The sequence below is a fragment of the Dromaius novaehollandiae genome, chromosome 22 (assembly GCF_036370855.1).
Source record: "Dromaius novaehollandiae isolate bDroNov1 chromosome 22, bDroNov1.hap1, whole genome shotgun sequence".
Classification (NCBI taxonomy): Eukaryota; Metazoa; Chordata; class Aves; order Casuariiformes; family Dromaiidae; genus Dromaius; species Dromaius novaehollandiae.
Genome location: NC_088119.1, coordinates 11,113,407 through 11,135,571, shown reverse-complemented (window position 1 = coordinate 11,135,571; position 22,165 = coordinate 11,113,407). Strand labels below are relative to the sequence as shown.

The 22,165-nt window shown below is 74.8% G+C and overlaps 3 protein-coding genes across 3 annotated transcripts; all 3 read left to right on the top strand.

Annotated features, from left to right (window-relative positions):
* Positions 1–1,092: 1,092 nt before the first annotated feature.
* Positions 1,093–4,864, top strand: GHDC (GH3 domain containing). The gene is made up of 8 exons (XM_064524780.1): positions 1,093–1,968; positions 2,052–2,191; positions 2,302–2,878; positions 3,111–3,294; positions 3,376–3,447; positions 3,541–3,674; positions 3,761–3,849; positions 4,204–4,864. The coding sequence occupies exons 1-8, from the start codon at positions 1,719–1,721 to the stop codon at positions 4,402–4,404; spliced, it is 1,647 nt and encodes a 548-aa protein (XP_064380850.1). The 5' UTR covers positions 1,093–1,718; the 3' UTR covers positions 4,405–4,864.
* Positions 4,865–6,870: 2,006 nt separating this feature from the next.
* Positions 6,871–19,725, top strand: LOC112992585 (inactive phospholipase C-like protein 2). Its single transcript, XM_064524779.1, has 6 exons — positions 6,871–7,062; positions 12,991–15,480; positions 15,748–15,951; positions 16,394–16,469; positions 18,113–18,222; positions 18,813–19,725. The coding sequence occupies exons 1-6, from the start codon at positions 6,871–6,873 to the stop codon at positions 18,996–18,998; spliced, it is 3,258 nt and encodes a 1,085-aa protein (XP_064380849.1). The 3' UTR covers positions 18,999–19,725.
* Positions 19,726–20,349: 624 nt separating this feature from the next.
* HCRT (hypocretin neuropeptide precursor) lies at positions 20,350–21,630 on the top strand. The gene is made up of 2 exons (XM_064524511.1): positions 20,350–20,370; positions 21,190–21,630. Exons 1-2 carry the CDS (start codon positions 20,350–20,352, stop codon positions 21,628–21,630), a joined length of 462 nt encoding a protein of 153 aa, XP_064380581.1.
* The last annotated feature ends 535 nt before the right edge of the window (positions 21,631–22,165 follow it).

Sequence of the window (22,165 nt, the reverse complement as noted above, 5' to 3'; positions counted from 1 at the left end):
CCGGCCCGGCCCAGCGGGGACCCCGGCCCGTGGAGGACGCGGGAGCCCCCGGCCCCGGCACGGCAGCGCGTCCCTCCCCGTCCCCCAGTGCCGCCGCGGTGCGCGGGAGGCCGGGTGAGGCCAGGGCCAGGGCGAGGGAGGCCGGGCGCGAGCGCGGCCGGCGGGGACGGGGGGGTCGGGAGCGGAGCCCTCCGCTCTCCCCGCTCTTTCCCCTCCGCCTGTCTGAGAAACCCTGGTTCCCTGGCAATGTTATTTTTCTACCACAGAGTAAATAAAGCACCGAATATTTTTGTAACACAAAAGCTCTGGGTTTCACGTGTGTCTGGGGGAGGATGCAGGTCCCTGCCCCGGCCGGGCTGGGCTGCGGGGCGGGGGGAGCCGTCCCGGGGGGCCCCACGTCCCCCTCGCGTCGCTGCCCGGCCCCGGGGCCGCTCGCGGGGCCGGGTCGAGCTCAGCACCCTCTGCCGCACCAGCGGCCGCCCCGGGAACCGCGGCCCCGTCCCCTGCCCCGGGCCGGGTCCCGAGCCCCCCCCGGCCGCCGGGACGGCGGGGCCGGTCCCGGGTGCCGGTGCTTGGCGTCGCAGGGCTCCGCACCGGCGCCGGCCGCATCCTGCAGGCTGGAGCGCTGGAGCTGCCGGGGCGGGCGGGAAGGCGCCGCAGCGCCGGGCCCCCCTCACCGGGGGCGAGCGTTTTCCTGGGGGAAAAGCAAAGAAAAACAGACAACTTGCACTTTTTTTTAAAGGAGAATTCTCTTGCCGAGGTGTGCAGAACTGGCCGCGTTCGCTTTCGGTTTCTACTTGCAATCTCGTTCTCTGCTCGCGTCCGCCACTCGGGGGAGAGGCGGGGGTTTCCGCGCGCCCTGCGATGCCGGGCATCGGCGGTGCCTTTTCTTCTTTTCTTTTCTTTTTTTTCTTTTTCTTTTTTTTTCTTTTTTTCGAAAGGAGAAGGTAAAACCCGTGATCCCAAGCGGCGGCGGCGCTGCGCCGTGTCCTTTCCCCGCGCGGCGGGCGGGACCGCGGCGGGGGCCGGGCCGGACGGGGCGGGGGGCGGGCGGCGGCAGCGGGGGGGGGCGGGCGGGGGCCGGACGGGGCGGGCGGCGGCAGCGGGGGCCGGACGGGCCGGGCGCGGGCGGTCGCGCTCATTCCCCGTCATTTCTGCCGGAGGCGGAATATCCGGGGGGGCGGACCCGCTATCGCCCGCCCTGTGCGCGCGGGCCGGGCCGGGCCCGGGTTCGCGGGGGGCGGGGGCGGTGCCCGGGGCCGCGCGCTGGACGGGGGCGATGCGGGCGGGTCCGGTGCCCGGGGGCCGTGCGCGGTGCCGGACGGTGCCGGGGTGATTGCGGAGCCCGGGGGCGGTGGATGGGAGGGGTCCGGTGCCGGGGTCCGTACAGGGGGATCCGGTGCCCGGGGGCCGTGCGCGGTGCGTGGCGGTGCAGGGGTTCCGGTGCGCGGGGTCGGCGGACGGGGGGAGTCCGGTGCCGGGGTCCGTGCGCGGTGCGGGGCGGTGCTGGGGTGATTGCGGAGCCCGGAGTCCGTACCCGTGGGGGTGGGCGCCGGGGCGATTCCGGTTCCCGGGGTCGGCGGACGGGGGGGCTCCGGTGCCCGGGGTCCGTGCACGGTGCAGAAGGCGCCGCGGTGACTCCGGTGCGCGGGTCCGCGCCCGGCGGCCCCGGGGCCGGGTGAGTGCGGACGCCGGGGTCGGCGGGGCGCGGCGCCGGGATGCTGCCGGCCGCGGCGGCGCTGCCCGTGGCGGTGGCGGTGGCCGTGGCGGTGGCGGTGGCCGTGGCGATGGCAGTGGCCGTGGGCGCGGTGCTGCCGGCCGCCCCGGCGCTGCGGCACCGGCTGGCCCGGGCCGCGCTGGGCCGCGCCGCGGGCTGGCAGCGGCGGCGCCTGGAGCTGCGGGGCACCGAGGTGCGGCACAGCCAGGAGCGGCGGCTGCGGCGGCTGCTGCCCGCGGGGGCGGCCCCAGGTGAGCCGGGGCCCGGGGGGGCCGGGGGGCGGCGGGGCGCCTATCCCGCGGCGCCGGCCTGCCCCGCGCTGTCTCTCCCGCAGGCTCGGACGCTTTCCGGGAGAGCCACCCCCTGAGGCCGAGCGGCCCTGAGGGGGACCCGGGCGGGCAGGGGGCCCCGCTCCCGCTGCCGGGCCCCTGGGCTCTGCTCCGCAGCTGCTGGGCCGCGGACCCCCCGCTCCAGGTACGGGGCGAAGGCAGGAGCTGCAGCCCCAGCACGGGGAGGGGGCGGTGGAGCCGCCCGCCGGCGCAGGGCTCGGGTCTCCCGCGGTCTCTCCCCGTCTCTCCGCGCAGGGGGCCCTGCTGTACCTGGACGCGCTGCGCACCGCCTTCCCGCAGGCGCTGGCCCTCCGGGGCACGGCCCTCTTCTGCTGGGCCCCCGGCGGCCCCCGCGCCCCGGCGGGCTGGCCCCTGCCCACGCTGTACTGCACGCCGGGCGAGGCGGGCGCCGTGCCCTCGCGGGCCGCGGCCCTGCGGCTGCAGCTGCTCTTCGCCCTGCGGGAGCGCGGCCTGCGCGTGCTGGAGGCCGGGCTGGCCTCCGAGCTCGGCGACGCGCTGGCGGCCCTGCGCGCCGGCTGGCCCGACCTGGCCGAGGAGCTGGCGCTGGGGCGGCTGAGCCCGCGGCCGGAGCTGCCCGAGGACGCGCGTCGCCGGCTGCAGGGGCTGCTGGCGCCTGATGCCACCCGGGCCGCCGAGCTGCGGGCCGAGTGCGCCCGGGGCTTCGAGGGCATCGCGCGGCGCCTGTGGCCGCAGCTGCAGGTGGTGGTGCTGGGGACGGCGCACGGAGGGGAGCGGCTCTACTGCGATGCCCTGCGGCAGGAGGACTGCAAGGGGCTCCCCTTCTACTGCCCCTTCTACCGGGCGGCTGGAGGTGAGTGTCCCCGGCCGGGGACCCGCTGCGGGGACCCACCGCTGCACGGCAGCGCAAACCCTCCTCGCCCTACCCCAGGAGCGGTGCATCTCCCTGCATCGCTCCTCGACGGAGACCCGCGGGCTTCTCCGAAAACGGCCGCGTTTGGGACCGTTTCCTCCCCTCGGAGCGGGCGAGTGAGGCGCCGGCGGGGCCGGGGTTCTCCGCTGACCGGCACCACCTCTCCGCGCAGCGCTGCTCGGCGTGAACCTGTGGCCGGAGGAGCCGAGCGCCCGCTTTCTGCTCTGCCCCGACTGGGCCTTCTGCGAGTTCCTGCCCTGCGCGGCCGAGGAGGCGACGGCGACGGCGCTGCTGGGGGAGCTCTGGGAGGGCCGGGAGTACGGGCTGGTCCTCACCGCCCGGCCCGGCGAGTACAGGTGCCTCCTCGCCCCGCCGCGGGTGGGCTGCATCCCGCGCTGGCCCCGGCCCCCCGTCACGCTGCCTTCCGCCCCGCGCAGGTGCCGCGCGGGAGAGGTGCTGCGGGTGGCCGGGTTTCACAAGCAGTGTCCCGTGGTGGAGCCCGTGCGCAGGTGGGGACCGCCGAGGGGGTCCGTCCCGCGGGGCGGCGCGGCGGGAGGGAGCCGGCAGCATCTCCCGGCGCCCACGGGGCCTCTGCTCCGCAGGGAGAGCCAGACGCTGAGCGTGCGGGGCGAGAGCATCCCCGAGGAGCGGTTTCTGCAGAGCCTGCGCCGCGCCGTGGCCCTGTGGCCGGGGGCTCGCCTGGTCGACTACGTGTGCGTGGAGAGCGTCCTGCTGGGTGAGTGACCCCACGCGCTGCCGGGGGCTCCGCGCCCCCTCCCCCCGGACCCTCCCGCTGGATTTAACGTGCTTGTGCCACCGCAGGCGCCTCCTCGGGGGCCTGCGCCCCCCATTACCAGGTGTTCGTGGAGCTGCGGGGCCTGCGGGACCTGTCGGAGGGGCAGCGCTACAAGGTACGGCGCTGCGGGCTCGGCGCTGCGGGCTCTGCACCGGGGGCTGCGCTCGGCGCCGGGCTGCCGGGGAGCGGGACGGCCGCAGCCACGCGGTGGCAGTGCTCGTGCGGCAGCCTGCGCGCCCGCCGGGCTCCCGTGCTGCTTGGCGGCTGCCGGAGCCCAAGGCGATGCCTGGCGTCCTGGGCTGGCGGGGCGTGCAGCACACCAGCATTGCCCCACGGCCCGGCTGCACGGGGAGGGGGGGGGATCTGTGCTGCTGGGGGGGGGGCACCGGGCGTTGCAGGGGCGACAGCGCTGCGGGGGAGGAAACGCGGGGTGGGGACGGGCGCCGGCAGCCTCCCCCTCTCCCTGCAGCTGGACCACTGCCTCCAGGAGGATTTCCCCACCTACAAGTCCTTCCGCTTCAAGGGCAGCATCGGGCCCCTGCGGCTGCACCTGGTGGCGGCGGGGGCCTTCGCCCGGCTGCGGGAGGCCGCGGGCCGCCCCCGGCCCATGCCCAGGGTGCTGCGGGAGAGGCGGCTGCTCGCCGCCATCCAGAGCGCCGTCGTCTCCTAGGGCGGCCCGGGCTCCCCGCGGCCTGGCTGCCACTCGGAGGACGCGCCCCGCGGCCGGCACGGCCCGTCCTTGCACGGCGAGGGCCCGGGGACCCGCCACGCGCGGCGGTGGGGCAGCGCTCGAGCACATCCCGCCCGGCACCCCGGCTCTGGATGGCAGGGGCTGCCCGGTGGCACAGGCGCTGCCGGGCCCTGCCGAGGCTGCAGCGCGGATGCGGAGGGGCGCGTGGTCCCCCCCCGCGCGGGGACACAAGGCAGCGCCCCAGTAACCCGCCGAGCCCCGCTGCCGGGTCGGGGCCAGACCGCGGCTGCTCCCACGTGGGAGCCGCCTCTGAGCCGGGCTCCAGGGAATTTCCGCTGGTTTAGGAAACAATAAGGGCTGCTTTTAATATTAAAAAAAAAAAGAAGTGAAATAAAGGAGGATTATCTCTCAAAAATAAATAAAGGGCAGTGCTCTGGGATTGAGTGTTGTTTTGTTTTTAATCCCCATTAAGAGATTTCTCGGTGACAGCCCCGGCTCTCCTCGCTGATTGAAAAGTCCCCGTTGCCGGTTCCTGCTGCTGGCCTGGGGCAGGGCCGGCCGTGACTACTCAACCAGTCCGGCGTCTGTCCGGGCTCTGGGGGCACCAGGCTGTTTGTGCCTCTGAGGCCCAAACCCCGCAGGCGGGGAGGGGGCCCAGCTCTTTTCCCCCCTTGTCTGGGGTCTATTTTAAGGCTCCGGAGCCGTGCTGCTTGGGGACCTTGCTGCGCAGACAGCTGTTCCCGGGGGGGGGGCAAGCGAGGCCGCTGGCAGAAGACGCTGCCTTCAGCAGCCGCGCACGGCGCAGCCGCATCCCCACGGCGCCAGGCCAGGCGTGGAGACCGTGCCGAGGCCTCTTCCCGCCCCCCTCCCCTGCTGGGAGAAAAGCCTGGAGCAAAATTCCTGGTGCAAGCAGGGGAGAAATGGTGCGTGCGGCTGGAGAGCGCGTCGCCGGCGAGGACGTGCGCTGGGCTTGCTGTCCCAGCAGGGATGCTGTCCCGGGCCGGCGCGCATCGGGTGTGCATGGTGCTGACAGGGCCAGATGAGGGGATTTGGTGGTTGGGGAGGGGGTCAGTGGTTGCTGGATAAACGCCTGGATGGTGCAGCTGGGCTCTGGCACGTTGGTGGGGCACCCCGGCATCCTTGTGCTGGCAGAGACCCGTGCAGCTGTGCCCTGCCCAGGCCGCCCCAGCAGCTGCTGTTGCCGTGCCAGCACGGCCCTTCCCGACGGCCCCCCCGCCGCCAGGCCTCGCAGCCAGCCCCACCAGCCGGGGCTGCTCGCGGGAGCGGCGCCCTGCAGCCCCCCGCTCCACCCGGCGCGGCCACACCAGCTCGAATCGCAGCCTCGCGCCGGCCCACAGCTCTGCTGCAGGGAGCTGCCCCGGGCTGGGCCGAGCCCCCACTGCCGGCGCGGTGGGCGAGGGCTGGGCTGGAGCTGCGGCGGGCCGGGCTGGGCCGGGCCGGGCCGTCGTGGGTTCATCCCTGGCGTTTCCTCCCGGGGCTGCTGGGAGGAGGCAGAGGGGCAGAGCGAGGCCCCTGCCGCGGGCCCGCGGGTGTGTGCGCTGCAGGGGCTGCGCCCGTGCCCCCTGCCCGGGTCCTGCCCTGCGCTGGGCATCGCCCGGGCTGTGTGGACGGAGGGGCCGGGCAGTGCCGGGACGGCAGAGCCCCGGGGCAACCCCAAATCCTGCCGGAGCTGCAGGCCTGGCCGGGAACCAGGCTGAGCAGGGCCAGGCTGCCGGGCGCAGCTGGGGTTGGGGCCAGGCTGCAGCGTGTGAGCCGGGCTGGGGGGACAGGGTGCCGGGCACGGGCTCGCTTTGGGTGGCGGGCTGCGGGGTGCCACGCTGCAGGGTGTGGGCAGGTCCTGGGTGCAGGCTGGGTGGGGTGCCCGGGTTTGGGTGCCCGGCTGCAGGATGCAGGCTGGTTTGGGTGCCCGGGTTTGGGTGCCCGGCTGCAGGATGCAGGCTGGTTTGGGTGCCCGGGTTTGGGTGCCCAGGCTTGGGTGCAGATGCCTGGATGTGGGTGCAGGGCTGCAGGGTGCAAGCTGGGTCGGGTGCCCGGGTCTGGGTGCCCGGGTCTGGGTGCCCGGCTGCAGGCTGGGTCGATGCCCGGGTTTCGGTGCCGGGCTGCAGGGCTCCTGGCTGCAGGTGCGGGCTTGGCCGGGCGCCCTGCCGGGGCGGGAGGCTGGGCGGGGGCCCGGGGGGCCGCGGGCGGCGGCGGCGGGAGGTCCCGGGGCGCCGGGGCCCGGCCCCGCTGCCCGCCGCTGCAGCCCGGGGCGGGGGGGCCGCGCCGCCGCCGTCCCCGCCCCCGGCCCCGGCCCCGTCCCTCCCCCCCGGCCGCGCCGCCTCCCGCCTGCTCCGCCACTGAGCCCGCAGCGGCGGCGGCGGCGGCGGCGCAGGCACCGGGGGCGCCCGGGGCCCCGCGGCGGCCGCTGCCCTGAGGCCGCGGGGGATGGCGGAGGGGCCCCGGGGCGCCCCGCCGCCGGGCTCGCCCCGCCCCGCCGCGCCGCTGCCCAACGGGCCCCGCGGCGGCGAAGGCGGCGGCGGCGGCGGCAGCCCCGGCTCGGGCTCGGGCAGCAGCAGCCGCGAGGACTCGGCGGAGCGGAGCCCCGCGCCCGCCGCGCCCCGCGCCAGCATCATGAAGGTGAGAGCGGCACCGGGCACCGACCCCCCCCCGGAACCGGCTCCCGGAACCGGCCCCCGCCCCAGCGCCGCGGCCCCCGGCTGCGGGAGCACCCGGCTGCGGGCGCCCTCGGCCGCCCCCGGGGCGCTCGGCGGGGAGGGGGCTCCCGGCCCCGGTCCCGGTCCCCGGCATCTGCGGAGGGCTCGGGCCCTGCAGAGCACCGAGCCGAGCCGGGCCGAGCCGGGCCGGGCCCCGGGGGAGCAGCCCTTGGCCCCGCCCGGCTGCCGGAGCCGGCTCGGCACCGTCCGTCCTCGCCCTCGGGGCGGCTCTGGCGGCTCCGCGGCCGGGGGCTGCGCCCGCACCCTCGGGGCGGCCGGCGGGTTCCCGGCGGGTGGGCGCGGGGCTGGGAGGCCGCCGGGCCGGGCACGGGGCTCGCCCCTCCGCGGGGCGCGGGGGCTGCTCTCGGCGGGGCTGCCCCGGTCCCCCTGCCCTGCGAGTCCGCCAAGGGCACGGCCCGGTCCGGCTTTGTGCGCTCCCGGGCCAGGCCTGTCCTTCCCGCGTGGCCTTGAGCCGCCCCGTGCAGCCGCCGCTGTTCCCCTGCCCGGCCGCCGCCACATCGCAGCGTCGCCCCATCCTGCTCGGGGGCACCCGTGGGTGCCGGGCGAGCCGCCCCCAGCACGCTCTCGCTTTCACCTGCGAGCAGGAGCGACGAGCCTCGGGCCCAGCCTGGCCAGCGTCCCCCGACGCCAGCGCAGACCTCGCGCCAGCGCTGCGGCGTGGCCGCGGTCCCCGGGGGGCCGTGGCCGAGGGAGGGTCCCGGGGGCTCCCCCGCGCCGGTGGGCAGCAGGTCACGCGTGCGTTCTTCTAAATTGGTCCCCCTAATTGCGCTTGCGTCGGCGTCGCTCGCTGACACAATAGGTCGCCTCTGCCCGGGACCCGCCTCCCCGCTCCTGGCAGCCTATTTTAAGCCGCTAGAGCTCCGCTACTATTAATACCCCGCGTGTGGGCTGCTCCCGCGCTGCCGGCCCCTTCCCTGCGCTCCTGCCTCCGGGACCTCGGCCCCTTCCCTGCGCTCCGGGACCTCGGTGCCTGGGCGAAGGGAGGTGGCCGTGGTGGGAGCGTGGCGGCTGCCCGCGCCCTGGGCAGCTCCTCTGCCCGCCCGTCGCCCCGGCTGGGCTCCCTGCGCAGACCAGGGCCGCAGGGGCCTCGTGCGGGAGCGCCTGGGGCGGGCAGAGGAGACTTCCCGGTGCTTCCCGCAGCGCCGGGCTGGTGCCTGCTGGGGACCGGCCCAACGCCTGGCTTCCCTGCCAGGTCCCTGTGGTCCTCCTCTTCCTCCAGGGTCCTCCTCTTCCTGCAGCACCGCGGGCGCCGCCGGCTCTGCCGCCCTGCAGCCAGCAGCGACGGGCAGCAGATGCTCGGGGAGGCCGAGAGGCCGCCGTGAGCCTCCCCGCGGCGAGGCCGGAGGTGCCGCGGGCGCTGGAGGCGAGCGCACGCAGGGGCTGCTTCTCCCCTCCGCACCGGGCGCCGGGCTGGGCGCGTCCTCTTGCAGCGGCCGTGCGTCACGGCGCGGTTTGGCCTTACGCGAAGGTCGCGCGGCCCCGAGCCGGAGCCCGGCGGGGGAGGCCCGGCTGCAGAGGAGGTCGCACTCGGAGGGCGGCCCCAGCCCGCCCTGCTCCCGGGTACGCGCCTCCGAGCCCCCCGGGGGCTGACGTCGGCCTGGGTGCCGGAGGGCCGCGCAGGTGAGGCCGGCCGTGCTCGGCTGCGCCCCGTGTGCTGCGAGGGGCCGGCCGGCGCGGGAGCAGCCTCGGGGCCCGGCACTGCGGGGAGGCCGTTCCCACGCGCCGGGCGCTGCTCCATCGTTCCCGGCGCCCGGCCGGAGGCAGCCGCTCGCAGCGGGGCACCGGTCACGGCGGCTGCGGCAGCGGGCCGGCAGAGGCTGGCTGGTGACGCGCTGGAAGCACGTGTGGGAAGAGCCCCAGGCTGTTATTTTACGGGATTTCCAGCAGCGGCTGCGGGAGCGAATCCGAAAGCGCAAAGCACCGGGCCGGGGCAGGGGGAGTCCGGGGCCGGCCAGGCCGGGTGGCTTCGGAGCCGGCTCCTTGCAGTGACGGGAGCCGGCAGAGCGGCTGCGTGGGGCGCCCGGGGATGGAGAGCAGGGCGCCGGCATCCCCACGTCCCCGCAGGAGGACCTGCTCCCTGCTCTCTTCCCAGGTTGGAAGCGGAGGGGTTTGGGGGCCCGGAGGGCTGGGGGTGCCGGAGCGGGGACCGGGGCAGTGCTGGCTCCGTTTCTGGCTGCTGCGGGATGTGCCCGGTGCCGGTGCCGCGCCGGCCTGTCCCGCGGCCGTGGTGCCGCCTCCCCCTCCTGCCGGAGCCGCGGGAGCTGCACCGGCGCCGTGCTGGGGAGCGGCAGCTGGTGCCGCGGTGGGCGGATGTGTCACCCTCCCTCCTTGGCAGGGAACGGGCGCGTGGAGGAAAGCCCTGGCTGCTCCTGGCCGCCTCCGCCCGGCGCGGGGCCGCTGTCTATCCGCGCTCCCGCTCGTGCTGCCCGGTGCGGGACGGGGCCGCGCGACCTCGGGGAGGACCCGGACCTGGGGAACCGGCTGTGGACGCGTCCCGTCGCAGCCAGGCCCGGAGCGGCTCCGTCCACCGGGCTCGGAGCGGCGCGGCCGGCAGAAGGGGCCCCGGCAGCGGTGCCAGCTGCGGCGCTGCGGGTGCTGCCCGGACGCCTGGGCCCCGGCAGCTTTCGGTTCCTCTGTCCCGGCGTCACGAGCTGCTGTGCCGGCACGAGCTGCGGGAAGGGAGAGGCAGCTGCGGCCCGGCGGCGCTTCCCGCGCTCGCGGGGGTGACGAGGCCGGTCACGCGGCGGCTGTGATTAGGGCCTTGCCAGGGCGCTGATCGCAGAGGTAATTGGCTCAGGAGATGCTTAGCGCAGGGTGCGGGGAGCCCCGGGCTGGGACGGCGTGGGGGGGGGGGGGCGTCCCCGTTGGCACGGCTCCCCTTTGGGTGCGATGTGCACGGGTGTGATGTGCACGGCAGCACGGGAAGACCCGCTGCCACCGGCCCCCGCCGGCTGGGAATCCTCCTCTCGCTGCGGCTGGGCCTCTCCCGGGCCGTGAGCGCCGCGTCCTCGCTGCTGACCTACTTATCACCGAGCGGAGCTGCCCCTCCGCCGGCTCCGGCACTGCTCCCTGCTCGCGGAGCACTCGGAGCTGAGCCGAGCGTCCCCAGGGCGGACGCTGGCCTGCGAAGCGCCTGTGCAACGGGCTGCTGGAAGCGGCGGTTTTTCTCTTCCTTTCTCTGAGCAGGGTGTATTAACCCAGCGGGTGGTTGCAGGAGTGAGGCAACATGCGGTCGCTCCCATCCGGTACCGGGATGCAAGCGCGTTCGGCTGCTGCAGCGCTCGGAGCTCCTCGAGCAGCGCGGGGCCGTGCACGCCCCGGGGCCGGCTGCAGAGCGGGCTGTGGTCGGGGCTGCGCCGCGCCGGCCCCCGCCGCCGCCGCCGCCCCCCTCCCCGGCGCCCCATGCAAGCGCAGGGGGTCGTGGGGGGTGGCGGGGGCCGGCGCCGGGGCAGGTGCGTTCGGCCGCTTGCGGTGGGCGAGGGCAGGTGCTGGCGCAGCTGGAGGCAGGTCCCGGCGGCCGCGCGACGCGCGCGGGCCCCCCGCCCCGCGTTTCCTTTCCGGATGGGTTTCCTGTTTTGCGCTGCCGGCCCGGTGCGGAGCCGCCCGGGTGGGGTGCGCGGGGCCGGGCGTGGGCCGGCGAGGGGCCGGGGGGAGCGCGGCCGTGCTGCCCGGTGCGAGCGGCCATCGCGGGGGCCGCGGGCTCGTGCTGCGAGCCAGTGGTGAGCTCAGATTGCCGCTCGCAGGAAGCGCGTCGTTGCGGCGTGCCGGCAGCTCGGCCCGCGCCTGCTTCCTCGCCGATGGCGTAACCTGCCGCCGGGCTGCGGCACCCGGCGGCTGCATCCCGTGGCTCGGCCCGAGGGATCGTCCCAGCGGGACGACGGGGCTCCCGGGATGCCGTGCGTGAACATCCGTCCCTGAGCCCCGCGCTGCGCCTGGCTCCGGTGCTCTGCCCTGCTGTGGGGACGGGGCGTCGGAGCAGGGAACATCCCCGCTCCCGGGAGCTGGAGCCGGCTGGCACCGAGGCAGGATCCTGGCTCCCGGCCGGCTCCCTGGAGCGATCTGGCAGCGAGAGGATGCCAACGGCTCCTGCGCGCGAGCTGGGGGTGGCGGAAGCGAGGATCTGCCTTCGCCAGCCGGGACCCGCGCTGCAGGGAAGCGGTGCTGGGGCGGGTGTTGAGCCCCGATGCCTGCACATCCCGGTCCCATCCCGCGTTACCGTGCTGTGCACGGGTGACCTCGTGGGCCCTGCCCGAGCTTGGCCCTCGCTCGTGCTGTGTGTCCGGGGGGCATCTCCCTCCGTGCCGGCAGGGTCCAGCTGGCTCTGGTGTGGGGCTGGGGCCGGGCTCCCCCTCCCCAGGACGTTTCCCCCTCCCCAGGACGTTTCCCCCTCCCCGGGACGTTTCCCCCTCCCTGGGACAGAGCCGCAAGGCTGCCTGCGTGACCCGTCCTGCTCCCGCGCCTTCTCTGCCGCCCTTAGGTCATGGCTCCCTGGTCCCTTGGGGGTAAATCCAGTCCCCTGGGGGTGAGACGCCAGGACACGCTCATGCAGCGTGTTAACCCGCTCTGCGGCAGCCGGATGGTGGAGGTGTGAAAGCTCTTGGGGAGCCGGGGGGGCCCCATCGCCCCCAAACCCGGGCGGCTGCGAAGAACCCGCCCGTGCTGGAGCTGCCACCAGATTAGAGGTGACTCACCATAATCTTAAAGAAGTGGATTAAATCTCCTCCCCGCTGCCCTGCTTAATGAAATCCATCCCATAATACGCTCCCAGCCCTGCTGTTCCCCCTCGCTCCCCCCCCCCTGGCCCCGTCCGGCTCCGAGCGGTAGCACGGTTCCCCTTCCATCTCCGGGGGCAGCGTGCGGCCGGGCGCGGGAGCATCCCTGCCCCAGAGCATCCCTGCCCAGGAGCATCGCAGCGTGCGGCCGGGCACAGGAGCATCCCTGCGCGGGAGCATCCCTGCCCCGGAGCATCCCTGCCCTGCGCCGCTGCAGAGCCCGGGAGCATCCCTGCCCCGTGCCGCTGTGGACCCCCCGGCACCCGCGGCCTGGGGCTCTGCTTGCTGCCTGCCCGAAAAGCGTGCGGGGCGGTGGCACGTGCCCCTCTGCGGCGGCGGGGGGCAGCCCCCCAGCATGGGGGATGCGGAGCCGCCTGCGCGGGGGGGCCTGCAGGGCCAGGCCTCCGCGGTGAGCGAGCAGCGGGGAAGGATCCGGCTCAAGGCCGGGAGCAGGAAGGAAGGAAGGAAAGCAGAGTTAAAATAAGTCAGGGCAGCGAGCTGTGGGGGAGGCCACGGCTGGAGCTGCCCCCCCGCTCCTGGGGCCTGGCGAGGGGGTCGGCGTGGGGCTGGACCGGGCTTCGCGCTGTGCTGCCGGGCGTCCTGGCCGGGGGACGGTGGCCCTCGGTGCCCCAGAGCGTGACCCCGAGGCGGCGGCAGAGCTGCTCCTCTGCTTTCCGCCGCAGGCAGCCCCGGAGCGAGGAGCGGCAGGTCCCCGCGTGGCCGGGAGCTCGGCCTGGGGAGGGCTGCGCCGGCTGCAGCCCCCGGCCCCCGCCGCCCCCCCCAGCTGCAGCCCCTCCCCGGGTCCCTGCAGGGGCTCGCGGGCTCCTCTGAGGGGTCTGAGCCGGGGCTCGGTCGTGGCACCGCTGCCAGGCCCCGGCCCCTCATCCCCTTCCACCTGCCCGCGGCTGCCCGGCGCGGGATGGGGCTGGGCTCCCAGCGGGGCTTTGCCTCCCCGGGCACCCTGCGGCTGGGGGCGGGGTGGGAAGAGCAACGCCATCGTCGCCCTCTCGTTCGGGACCGGCCCTGACAGCTCTGCCCCCTTCTCCCCGCCCCGGCAGGATGGCTCCCGGCAGCGGCCCGTGCAGAAGAAGAAGACGGTGTCCTTCAGCACCATGCCCAACGACCGGAAGATCAACAGCACGGCCGCCTGCATCTCCTTCATGCTGGAGGGCTGCGAGCTGAAGAAGGTGCGCTCCAACTCCCGCATGTACAGCCGCTTCTTCGTGCTGGACTCGGACATGCGCTCCGTGCGCTGGGAGCCTTCCAAGAAGGACTCGGAGAAGGCCAAGATTGAGATCAAGTCAGTCAAGGAGGTGCGCGTGGGCAAGAAGACCCCCATCCTGCGCAGCAACGGCCTCTCCGACCAGTTCCCAGACGAATGCGCCTTCTCCATCATCTACGGAGACAACTACGAGTCCCTGGACCTGGTGGCCAGCTCGGCCGACGTGGTGAGCGCGTGGGTGATGGGGCTCCGGTACCTGGTGTCCTACGGGAAGCACACGCCCGAGGCACCTGGGACCGGCCACCCCTGCCTTCGGACCTCCTGGATCTCCTCCGTCTTCGACCTCGCCGACCTGGAGAAGTCTGGCCGCATCCCCGTGTCCCGGGCTGTGCAGCTGATCAAAGCCCTGAACCCAGGCATGAAGGCCTCCACCATCGAGCTGAAGTTCAAGGAACTGCAGAAAGCCAGCGACCGCGTGGGCATGGACGTGGCCTGCGACCTCTTTGTGGAGGCCTACTGCGAGCTCTGCACCCGGCCGGAGATCTTCTTCCTGCTGGTGCAGTTCTCCAGCAACAAGGAGTACCTGGGCCTGAAGGACCTGCTGATGTTCCTGGAGGTGGAGCAGGGCATGGAAGGGGTGACGGAGGAGAAGTGCTTGGAGATCGTCAGCAAGTACGAGCCCTCCAAGGAGGGCCGGGAGAAGGGCTACCTGGCCATCGACGGCTTCACGCGCTACCTGCTCTCCTCCGACTGCTCCATCTTCGACCCGCAGCACCGCAAGGTGTGCCAGGACATGGCGCAGCCGCTCTCCCACTACTACATCAGCTCCGCCCACAGCGCCTGCCTCCTGGAAGACAACTTCTGGGGCGGCTCGGACATCGGCGGCTACATCAGCGCCCTGGGCCTGGGCTGCCGCAGCATCGAGCTGGTGCTGTGGGACGGCCCCGACGGCGAGCCGGTGGTCTACACCAGCCCCTCGGCCGCCTCCTGCGTGCCCTTCCGCACCGCGGTGGGGCTGATCGAGCAGCACGCCTTCGCCGCCTCCGCCTACCCGCTCATCCTCTGCCTCGTGGCGCGCTGCTCGGCCGCCCAGCAGCGCCTCGCCGCGCAGTGCCTGCGCAAGACGCTGGGCGACAAGCTGTACCTGGAGCCGCCCAGCCCCGCCGAGTCCTACCTGCCCTCCCCGGAGCAGCTCAAGGGCCGCATCCTCATCAAGGGCAAGAAGCTGCCGCCCGACTGCCAGGACAGCGAGGGCGAGGTGTCGGACGAGGAGGAAGGCTGGGAGCTGGCGCGGCGCCCGGGCCGGGGGGAGCGGGAGGTGCCGGAGGGAGGTGCCCCGCGCCGGGCGTGCCTCAGCCGGGAGCTCTCGGAGCTGGTGAGCCTCTGCCAGGCCGTGCCCTTCCGGGACTTCGAGAGCTCGCGGCGGGGGCAGCGCTACTGGGAGATGTGCTCCTTCAGCGAGGTGGAGGCCGGGCGCTTCGCCAACGAGTGTCCCGCCGAGCTGGTGAGCTACAACAAGCGGTTCCTCTCCCGCGTCTACCCCAGCCCCATGCGCATCGACGCCAGCAACATGAACCCGCAGGACTTCTGGAAGTGCGGCTGCCAGATGGTGGCCATGAACTACCAGACGCCGGGGCTCATGATGGACCTGAACGCGGGCTGGTTCCGGCAGAACGGGGCCTGCGGCTACGTCCTGCGTCCCGCCATCATGCGCGAGGAGGTCTCCTACTTCAGCGCCAACGCCAAGGACTCCTTGCCGGGGGTGCCCGCCCAGCTCCTGCACCTCAAGGTCATCAGCGGGCAGAACCTGCCCAAGCCCAAGGGCTCGGGGGCCAAGGGGGAGGTGGTGGAGCCGTACGTCTGCGCCGAGATCCACGGCATCCCGGCCGACTGTGCCGAGCACCGCACCAAGACGGCCCTGCAGAGCGGGGACAACCCGGTCTTCGACGAGAGCCTGGAGTTCCAGATCAACCTGCCGGAGCTGGCCGTGCTGCGCTTCGTGGTGCTGGACGACGACTACATCGGCGACGAGTTCATCGCCCAGTACACCATCCCCTTCGAGTGCCTGCAGCCCGGGTACCGCCACGTCCCGCTGCAGTCCCTGGCCGGGGAGCCCCTGCCCCACGCCACCCTCTTCGTGCACGTGGCCATCACCGACCGCCGCGGCGGGGGCAAGGGGCACCGCCGGGGGCTCTCGGGGCGCCGCGGCCGCCGCGTGCGGGAGTACACCTCCACCAAGGCCACCGGCATTAAGGCCATCGACGAGGTCTTCCGGACGGCCACCCAGCCGCTGCGGGAGGCCACCGACCTGCGGGAGAACGTGCAGGTACCGGACCCGTGGTACAGACCAGCTGGGACGCGGGCTCGTCCGGGGAGGATGGGGCTGGGCGGCGAGGAGTCGGGAGCACCTGGGTGTCCGTCCTGATCCCGGCTCCGGAGCAGCCGGGGGCACGCGGACGAGAGGCCTCACCTGGAGCAGAGAGCTGGGGGACACGGGGCCTTTCCCGGCAGGCAGGGGCAGGAGTGAGGGCTCGGCAGCCCCCGCGCCGGGCTGGGGCCGGGGCCGGACCCTGACGCCGGTGTCTGCCCGCAGAACGCGCTGGTCTCCTTCAAGGAGCTCTGCGGCCTGACGCCTGCCGCCAACATGAAGCAGTGCATCATCACGGTGGCGGCGTGGCTGCTGCACAGCGACAGCGCGCCCAGCGTCACCCTCAACCTGGCGGAGCGGTACCCCCCCATGGAGGCCCGGGGCCCCATCCCCGACCTGCTGCGCAAGGTCCTCACCGCCTACGAGACGGTAAGAGCCGGGAGCGGGGCGCCAGGGCAGCCCCCCGCCGGGCTCGCATCCGCCCCGGGGCGGGGGGGTTTGGCTGGGGGGCCGCAGCAGCGGGTGCCCCCGAGGGACCCGACCGCCTCTCGGCGCAGGCTCCCCCCGGCTCCGCGGCGCAGACCCCATCCCCCTGCGTGCGCTGCCCGGCACCAGCTCCGGGCCGGGGGGCATCCTGCGATCCCGCCTGGCGGGAGGAATCCCATTAATAGCCGAAGCCGGAGCCGCTTCCTTCCTTTGTGTTGCAGGGAGACCTGGCTGCCGGCCAGGCGCTGGCCGCCCTGCACCTGGCTGCGGCGAGGCCGGGGGCGAGGGAGGCCGGGGGTGAGGGAGGCCGGGGCGAGGGCCCCCCCGGCGACGTGTGCGTGGGGGGCCGCCCCGCTGCTCACACCGCCCCGCTGCTCTCCCCCAGATGATCCAGACGAGCCGGACGCTGATCGAGTCCGCCGACGCCGTGTACGGCAAGCTCATCCAGGCGCAGCAGGCAGGTGGGTCCCCGGGGGGGCGGCGCGGCCCCCGCGCCCCGTGCTCCTCTGCTGCGCCCAACCGCCGTCCCGGGGCACTGGAGCCGCCGTGCATCCCGGCACCGTGGCAGGTCCCCCGGGGCACTGGGGACACCGTGCCCCTGAGCTGGGGGCCAGGCCGGACGCGCGTCCCTGCAGGGCTGAGCCGAGCACAGCGTGGGCTCCGGTGCGCGGGCACGGCTGCGCGCTGGGGTTTCGGCGGTGCACGCGGACGGGAGGCGCAGGGACGCGTGTGCCTGTGCACGGAGGGGGCCGGGTGGCACGCGCCTTCGCACCCCTGGCCGGGCGTCCGGGCTGCAGGTCGCTGGCTGAGCAGCCGGGAGGGCCCTGGCCGCCGTCCCAGCCGGCCGTGGGAGAGCCGCTCCGGCTGGCGTGGCCCAGAGCCCAGCTCTGCGGTTTTCCCGTGTCCCGGGCAGCGCCGGGGGTGCGGGGGGAGGCAGCTGGAGCGGAGGGGGCCGCGGTGCGGTGCGGGGCGCGGGGCTGCCGTCTGGGGCGGCGGGACCCCCGAGCAGGGCGCCTGGGGAAGGTGGGCAGCGCGGGAAGCACCGGAGGGGAGGGAGGAGCGCGGAGGAGGCTGACAAGGAAGCGGAGAGGAGTCATTAGCTGCCAAACGCCGGAATATAATTAGCATCAGAAATAACAGACTGGGGCTGACGGCAGAAGTGGCAACCGGGTGTTGTGACTTAGGAGACGCATGGCTGAACCCACACGGGCAGGTGCTGCTGGCAGCCCGCCCCAGTGCCCCGGCCGTGCCGCAGCCCGGGAACCTCCCCGGCGCTTGGCTCGCGGCCCCGCAGCCGCTGCCGGCGCGTGGGGAGCGGGAGCGAGGGAGGCACGGCCGGGGCAGCGGGACGGTGCCGGGGTGCTGGGGGGCCTGAGCCGGCCCGGACGCGGGGGGCTCTGCGCCCTGGTGCACGGCTGCCCGGGAAAGGCCGCGGGAGTCGGTCCGTGCTGCCGGGGTGAAGAGCAGATGGAGGGGGCATCGTCCCCCGGGGCGCGGGCTGGCCCGGGGCGGCTCCGCGGTGGTGGAGCCGGAGCTGATCCGCGCCGCGAGGCACTGGGAGCAGCAGCTCCCGGGGGTCATCCGGCCCCTGCACCCGGGTGTTTGCGGCGCTGCTCCGGCCGCCGGTGCCCCGGGGTGCGGGAGGTGCCGGCGGGGGGGATGCGGGGCCGGCGGGGGGGCGCGGGGCCGGCGGGGGGTGCGGGTGGGGGGGCGCTGATTGACGGCGCGCGGGCGGGCAGGCTCGCGTGGGAGCCCTTGCGTGGGCCCGGAGCCGGCGCTGCGTCAGGGAGGGGTAAATATAGCACCGCTCACGAGGATGTCACGCAGTGCACGGCGCGGTTGGGGGGGGTCTCAGGGCTGTGCCGGCACCGGGGGTGATCGCAGCCCTCTGGGGGGACCCTCAGCTCTGGGGCCGGGGGAGCCAGTCCTGCTGGCTGGGCTCCCTGCGTGCGCCCGGGTTTGGGGCTGAGCGTGGCGTGGGGCTGGGCGCCCCGTCGGCCCCACCGCTCCCCCCACGCCGGGCGAAGGGCGTCGCGCCAGGCCGCAGTGCCGGTCTGGGGCTGCCGTCGCGCCCGCCTGAGCGCTGCCCCTGCGCCCCGGGCAGGCATGGACTTCCACAAGGAGCTGCACCGCATCGAGGCCAAGGAGGGGCTGCGGGGCAGGAAGCTGCAGAAGGCCCTGGAGAGCTTCGCCTGGAACATCACCGTGCTGAAGGTGAGCGGGGCGAGAGACGGAGAGACGGAGAGCGGGGACGCGGGATGCAGCGCTCGCGGGCTGTCCCCCCAAGGGCCGCGGGCTCAGTCCCCGCTGGGCCGGGGCTCCCTGGACAGCCCAGCGCATCTCGCAGGCTTCCTCGGGGAGCAGCAAAGGTGCTGCGGCAGCAGGCGATGGAGTCGGGCCCTCCCGAGTCCTGCCAGCGCCTCAGGGATGTCGCGGGAGCGTTGGCCAAAGCGCCCTGGGGGGCCGGACCCCCCGCCGGCACTGGGGATGCAGCGGTTGGGGTCTCGTGGTCCGGTTCTGGCAGTCCGGGCTGAGCCCGTGCTGTCCCCTCGCGGGACCGTGGCCGTGCCAGCGGGGCTGGCCGTGGCGTGGGACCGTGCACCGGCTGGGGCAGGCCGTGCTGCGTGCGAGGGTCTCCGTGCAGCGCTGCCGGGCAGGCCTGGGCCACGCGGACCCCCAGCCTTTCGCCGGCCCCACGGGCTGGCAGGGGCTGCTGCGGCGCGGCGCGGCACGGCCGGGCGGCGGGGAGCAGCCGGTGCGGGGCCGGGGCGCGGGGCCCTGCTGACGCCTCTGCTCGGCGGCAGGGCCAGGCGGACCTGCTCAAGCACGCCAAGGCGGAGGCGCTGGACAACCTGTGGCAGATCCACAACGCGGGGCAGTCCTGCGGCATCGGCAGGAACGGCTCGGCCTCGCCCGACCCCTCCCGCCTGCGGACCCCGCTGGAGCCCATCCCCGAGGCGGAAGGAGGCGGCGACGCGGCGTCCTGCTGACCCCGGCGCGGGGCACCGGGGCCCGGACTGAGCGCTCCCGCGGCACGGCATCGCCCGCGGCACGGCATCGCCCGCGGCACGGCATCGCCGGCGGCCGCAGGGCCTGGACTGGGGGCACCGGCCGGCCCGCAGGGGTTGCTGCGGCTGGAGGGACGCGCGGGGCAGGGCTCCGCTGTGCCCACGGGCGGCCGAAGGGCTGCAGCGGGGCTGGCGCAGCGGCAGAGCCTCGCGGGGACCAGCTCTGGGTGCAGAGCAGGGAGTTTGGGGAAGGATGTCCCTGCTCCCGTCCGTCCCGCTCCCCACGAGCCTCCTTCTGCATCCGCGGGGATGCTGGCACCCCGACGGCCGCGTGCATGTGCCCCCAGCCCGCTGCGCCCGACCCGCTGGCCCCACTGGAAAAACAGCCCCGTCTCTGGACTCAGGTTTGCTGGTTTTGCCTTTGCAAGCCCTGGGGAGAACTGGCCTGCTGCATCCGTCCTGGCTCCACCGGCGGATCCCCGTGCCCTCGCCGTGGGGCGGCGGGTCGCGCCCCCTCCCTGGCGTCCCCGGGCCCTGCCCTGCGGGGGGGCTGCACCGGCACCCGGGCAGCAGGGGCGGCTTTTGGCATCAGGGAAAATGTCCTGGACTTCTCCCCCGGGGCGAGAGCGTCCCGGGCGCAGGCCGCGAGCGAGGGTGGTCTGGGGTCGGACCGGGGCTGCGGAGCGGTTATAAAGTGTGCGAGACCTGTGCTGCTGCCCTGCTGCTCCGTCTCTGCGCCCGCACGGGGGGCCAAGGGCCACTGAAGCGTGGGGAGGGTGGCGCTGCCGGTGCTGGGGACCGCGGGGCCGTGCCAGCTGCAGCATGGAGCCGCGTGGCCCCATCCCCGCTTTGTTTGGGAGCGGTAATTAGCCTAATGGGGCCGCGAGGAATGAGCCTGGGAGATGCCATCGTCCGGGGCCAGGCAGTCGGGAGCGGACCCGCTGCGTCCTCCCGGCGCTGACCTTCCGGCCGCGGCTCTCGTAGGCAATTACGGCCTCATTAGCGCCGGGCGCCGCAGCCTCCCGCGTCCCGCAGCCGCGCCATGCGCAATGGGAGCTGCAAATGAGCGAGAGGCCCGGCCGGTCTCCGAGCTACCGGGGACAAAGAGTGCGCGTCTCCCGGCGACCGGCCCCGCTCCCGCCCGGCCCCTCCGCTTGCCGGGGTATTTTTGGCAGCTCTATTGTGCCGGGCCCGGCGAGGGCCGGGGGCCGGGTGGGGGGCGGCCCCTATAAAGCCCCGCGGCCAGGGCGAGTGGCTCAGGGCGGCTCTGCTCCTCGGCTCCCGGCGGGTCATGCCCCAGCGCTGCTCGGCCACCTGAAGACGCCCGGGAACGATGGAGGCACCGAACGGCAAGGTGGGGCCAGGCGCGAGCGGCCCGGCGGGGCGGAGGATGAGCCCCCGGCTGGGGCTGACCGGGGCCGCGGGCAGCCTGGGAGACCGGGAGGGAGGCGATGCCGGGGAGGCTGCGCTGCGGGCTGGGACCCGGGATCCAGGATCCGGGACCCGGGACCCGGGACTTGGCTCCGCACGGGCTGGGGGTGCAGGGAGCGGGGCGCGTGGTGCCTGCAGCATTGCGCTGCGGCGGGGGCTGAGCACAGGGGCTCTCGCTGCACGTCCCGCGGTGCTCTGCGGTGAGGCAGGTGTCTGCTGCCTTGCACCGGGGCGGGACGTGGGTGGCAGCGAGGATACCTGCAGCTCGTTCCTGCCGGGGGAAGGAACAGTGGCCTGCGGGGCTGGACTGGGGAGGGGGGAGCAGGACTCCCGGCCCCCCCATCCCTGGGGGCACGGGGCTGCCCGTCCTGCCGGGCGCTGGAGGGCGATGCCCCCGGGCTGTTCTCGGGAGAGCTCCCCCGGAGCGGTGAGGCAGCGGTGATGGGGAGGCCAGGACCGGCCGTGAGCCCTGTCCCCTCCCGCTGCCTCCCCTTGCCGCAGCCCAAGCTGGGGACAGCCCTGTCCCCGTGCAGCAGCTGCTCTGTCCCCGTTGGAGCCGGGACACCCCGGCAGCGAGGTCGTGCAGGCAGCCCCATGGCGACTGGGCAGGCGGGAGCGGAGCCCAGCTGGGTGCTGGCCGTCCGGCTGCCCGCTCCGGAGACACGGGGCGGCTGCCCGAGGGCCGCGCTGCCCCAGCCAGTCCGGCCGCCCCCGCGCTGACGCCGGCCCGTTGCTCCGGTAGCTCCAGAGAGCAGCTTGGCTCCTGCTGCTGCTGCTGCTCTGCTCCCTGGCCGCTGCCCGGCAGAACGTGCCCGAGTGCTGCCGGCAGAAGACCTGCTCCTGCCGCGTCTACGACCTCCTGCACGGCATGGGCAACCACGCCGCCGGCATCCTCACGCTGGGCAAGAGGAAGAGCGTCCCGCCGGCCTTCCAGAGCCGGCTCTACCGCCTGCTGCACGGCGCCGGCAACCACGCCGCCGGCATCCTCACCATGGGCAAGCGCGGGGAGGGCCCCGGCGCCTGCCACGACGCCTCGGGCTGCCCCTCGGGCACGGACGTCCCGCCGACGCCGGCCCTGAGCCACTCCGACGCCAGCCCTGCCGGCCCCGGCGAGTGCCAGGGACAGTGGGGGAAGGACCTGACCAGCAGCCAGGCCCAGGGGGCTGCAAAGGGCTTTTACTGAGGTGGTTGGGGGGGGGGAGTGGGATCGGAGAGGGGGTCCCGGCAGGGGGACGGACCCTGGGGACTCGAACCCCGGAGCTCCATGTAAATAGCACTTTTAAATACCTCCTCGTGGCCCCGGCCGAGCCTGCTCAGGGCACCGCTGGGCTTTTACAATAAATGGGAGTCTGGCGTCACGCGGCTTTGCCTTGTCTGGGGGCGTGGGACCTGGGGGCTCAGGGCTCTGCCAGGGGCTGCGCCAGGGCAGCCAGCGAGGCTGGCACCTTCGCCCGTTGTGCCAGGGCACGGACTGATGCTGCCGCGTCTGCGCGTTTCCAGCTCTGGCCCCTTTCGCCTTGGTGGGGGGCGAAGGGAGGATATTCTGCTGGAGCGAGTCTGCAGGAGCCCGAGGGGCCGGAGCCCCCCAGCCCAGCTGGGGAGGGCCCGGCAGCGGAGCGGAGGGGGTCCCGCTCCCAGGGCTGCCCCGGCTGCCCCGTGCCTCCCCGCCGGCCACAGGGCCTGGGAGCACCGGGGCAGGAGCGGGGCTCTGCGGGGCG

Coding starts and splice junctions, on each gene's coding strand:
- GHDC (XM_064524780.1), top strand. CDS start 1,719: ATGCTGCCGGCCGCGGCGGCGCTGCCCGTGGCGGTGGCGGTGGCCGTG. Junction 1,969..2,051: donor GCCCGCGGGGGCGGCCCCAG/GTGAGCCGGGGC, acceptor TCTCTCCCGCAG/GCTCGGACGCTTTCCGGGAG. Junction 3,850..4,203: donor CGGAGGGGCAGCGCTACAAG/GTACGGCGCTGC, acceptor CTCTCCCTGCAG/CTGGACCACTGCCTCCAGGA.
- LOC112992585 (XM_064524779.1), top strand. CDS start 6,871: ATGGCGGAGGGGCCCCGGGGCGCCCCGCCGCCGGGCTCGCCCCGCCCC. Junction 15,952..16,393: donor TCCTCACCGCCTACGAGACG/GTAAGAGCCGGG, acceptor GCTCTCCCCCAG/ATGATCCAGACGAGCCGGAC. Junction 18,223..18,812: donor GGAACATCACCGTGCTGAAG/GTGAGCGGGGCG, acceptor GCTCGGCGGCAG/GGCCAGGCGGACCTGCTCAA.
- HCRT (XM_064524511.1), top strand. CDS start 20,350: ATGGAGGCACCGAACGGCAAG. Junction 20,371..21,189: donor TGGAGGCACCGAACGGCAAG/GTGGGGCCAGGC, acceptor TTGCTCCGGTAG/CTCCAGAGAGCAGCTTGGCT.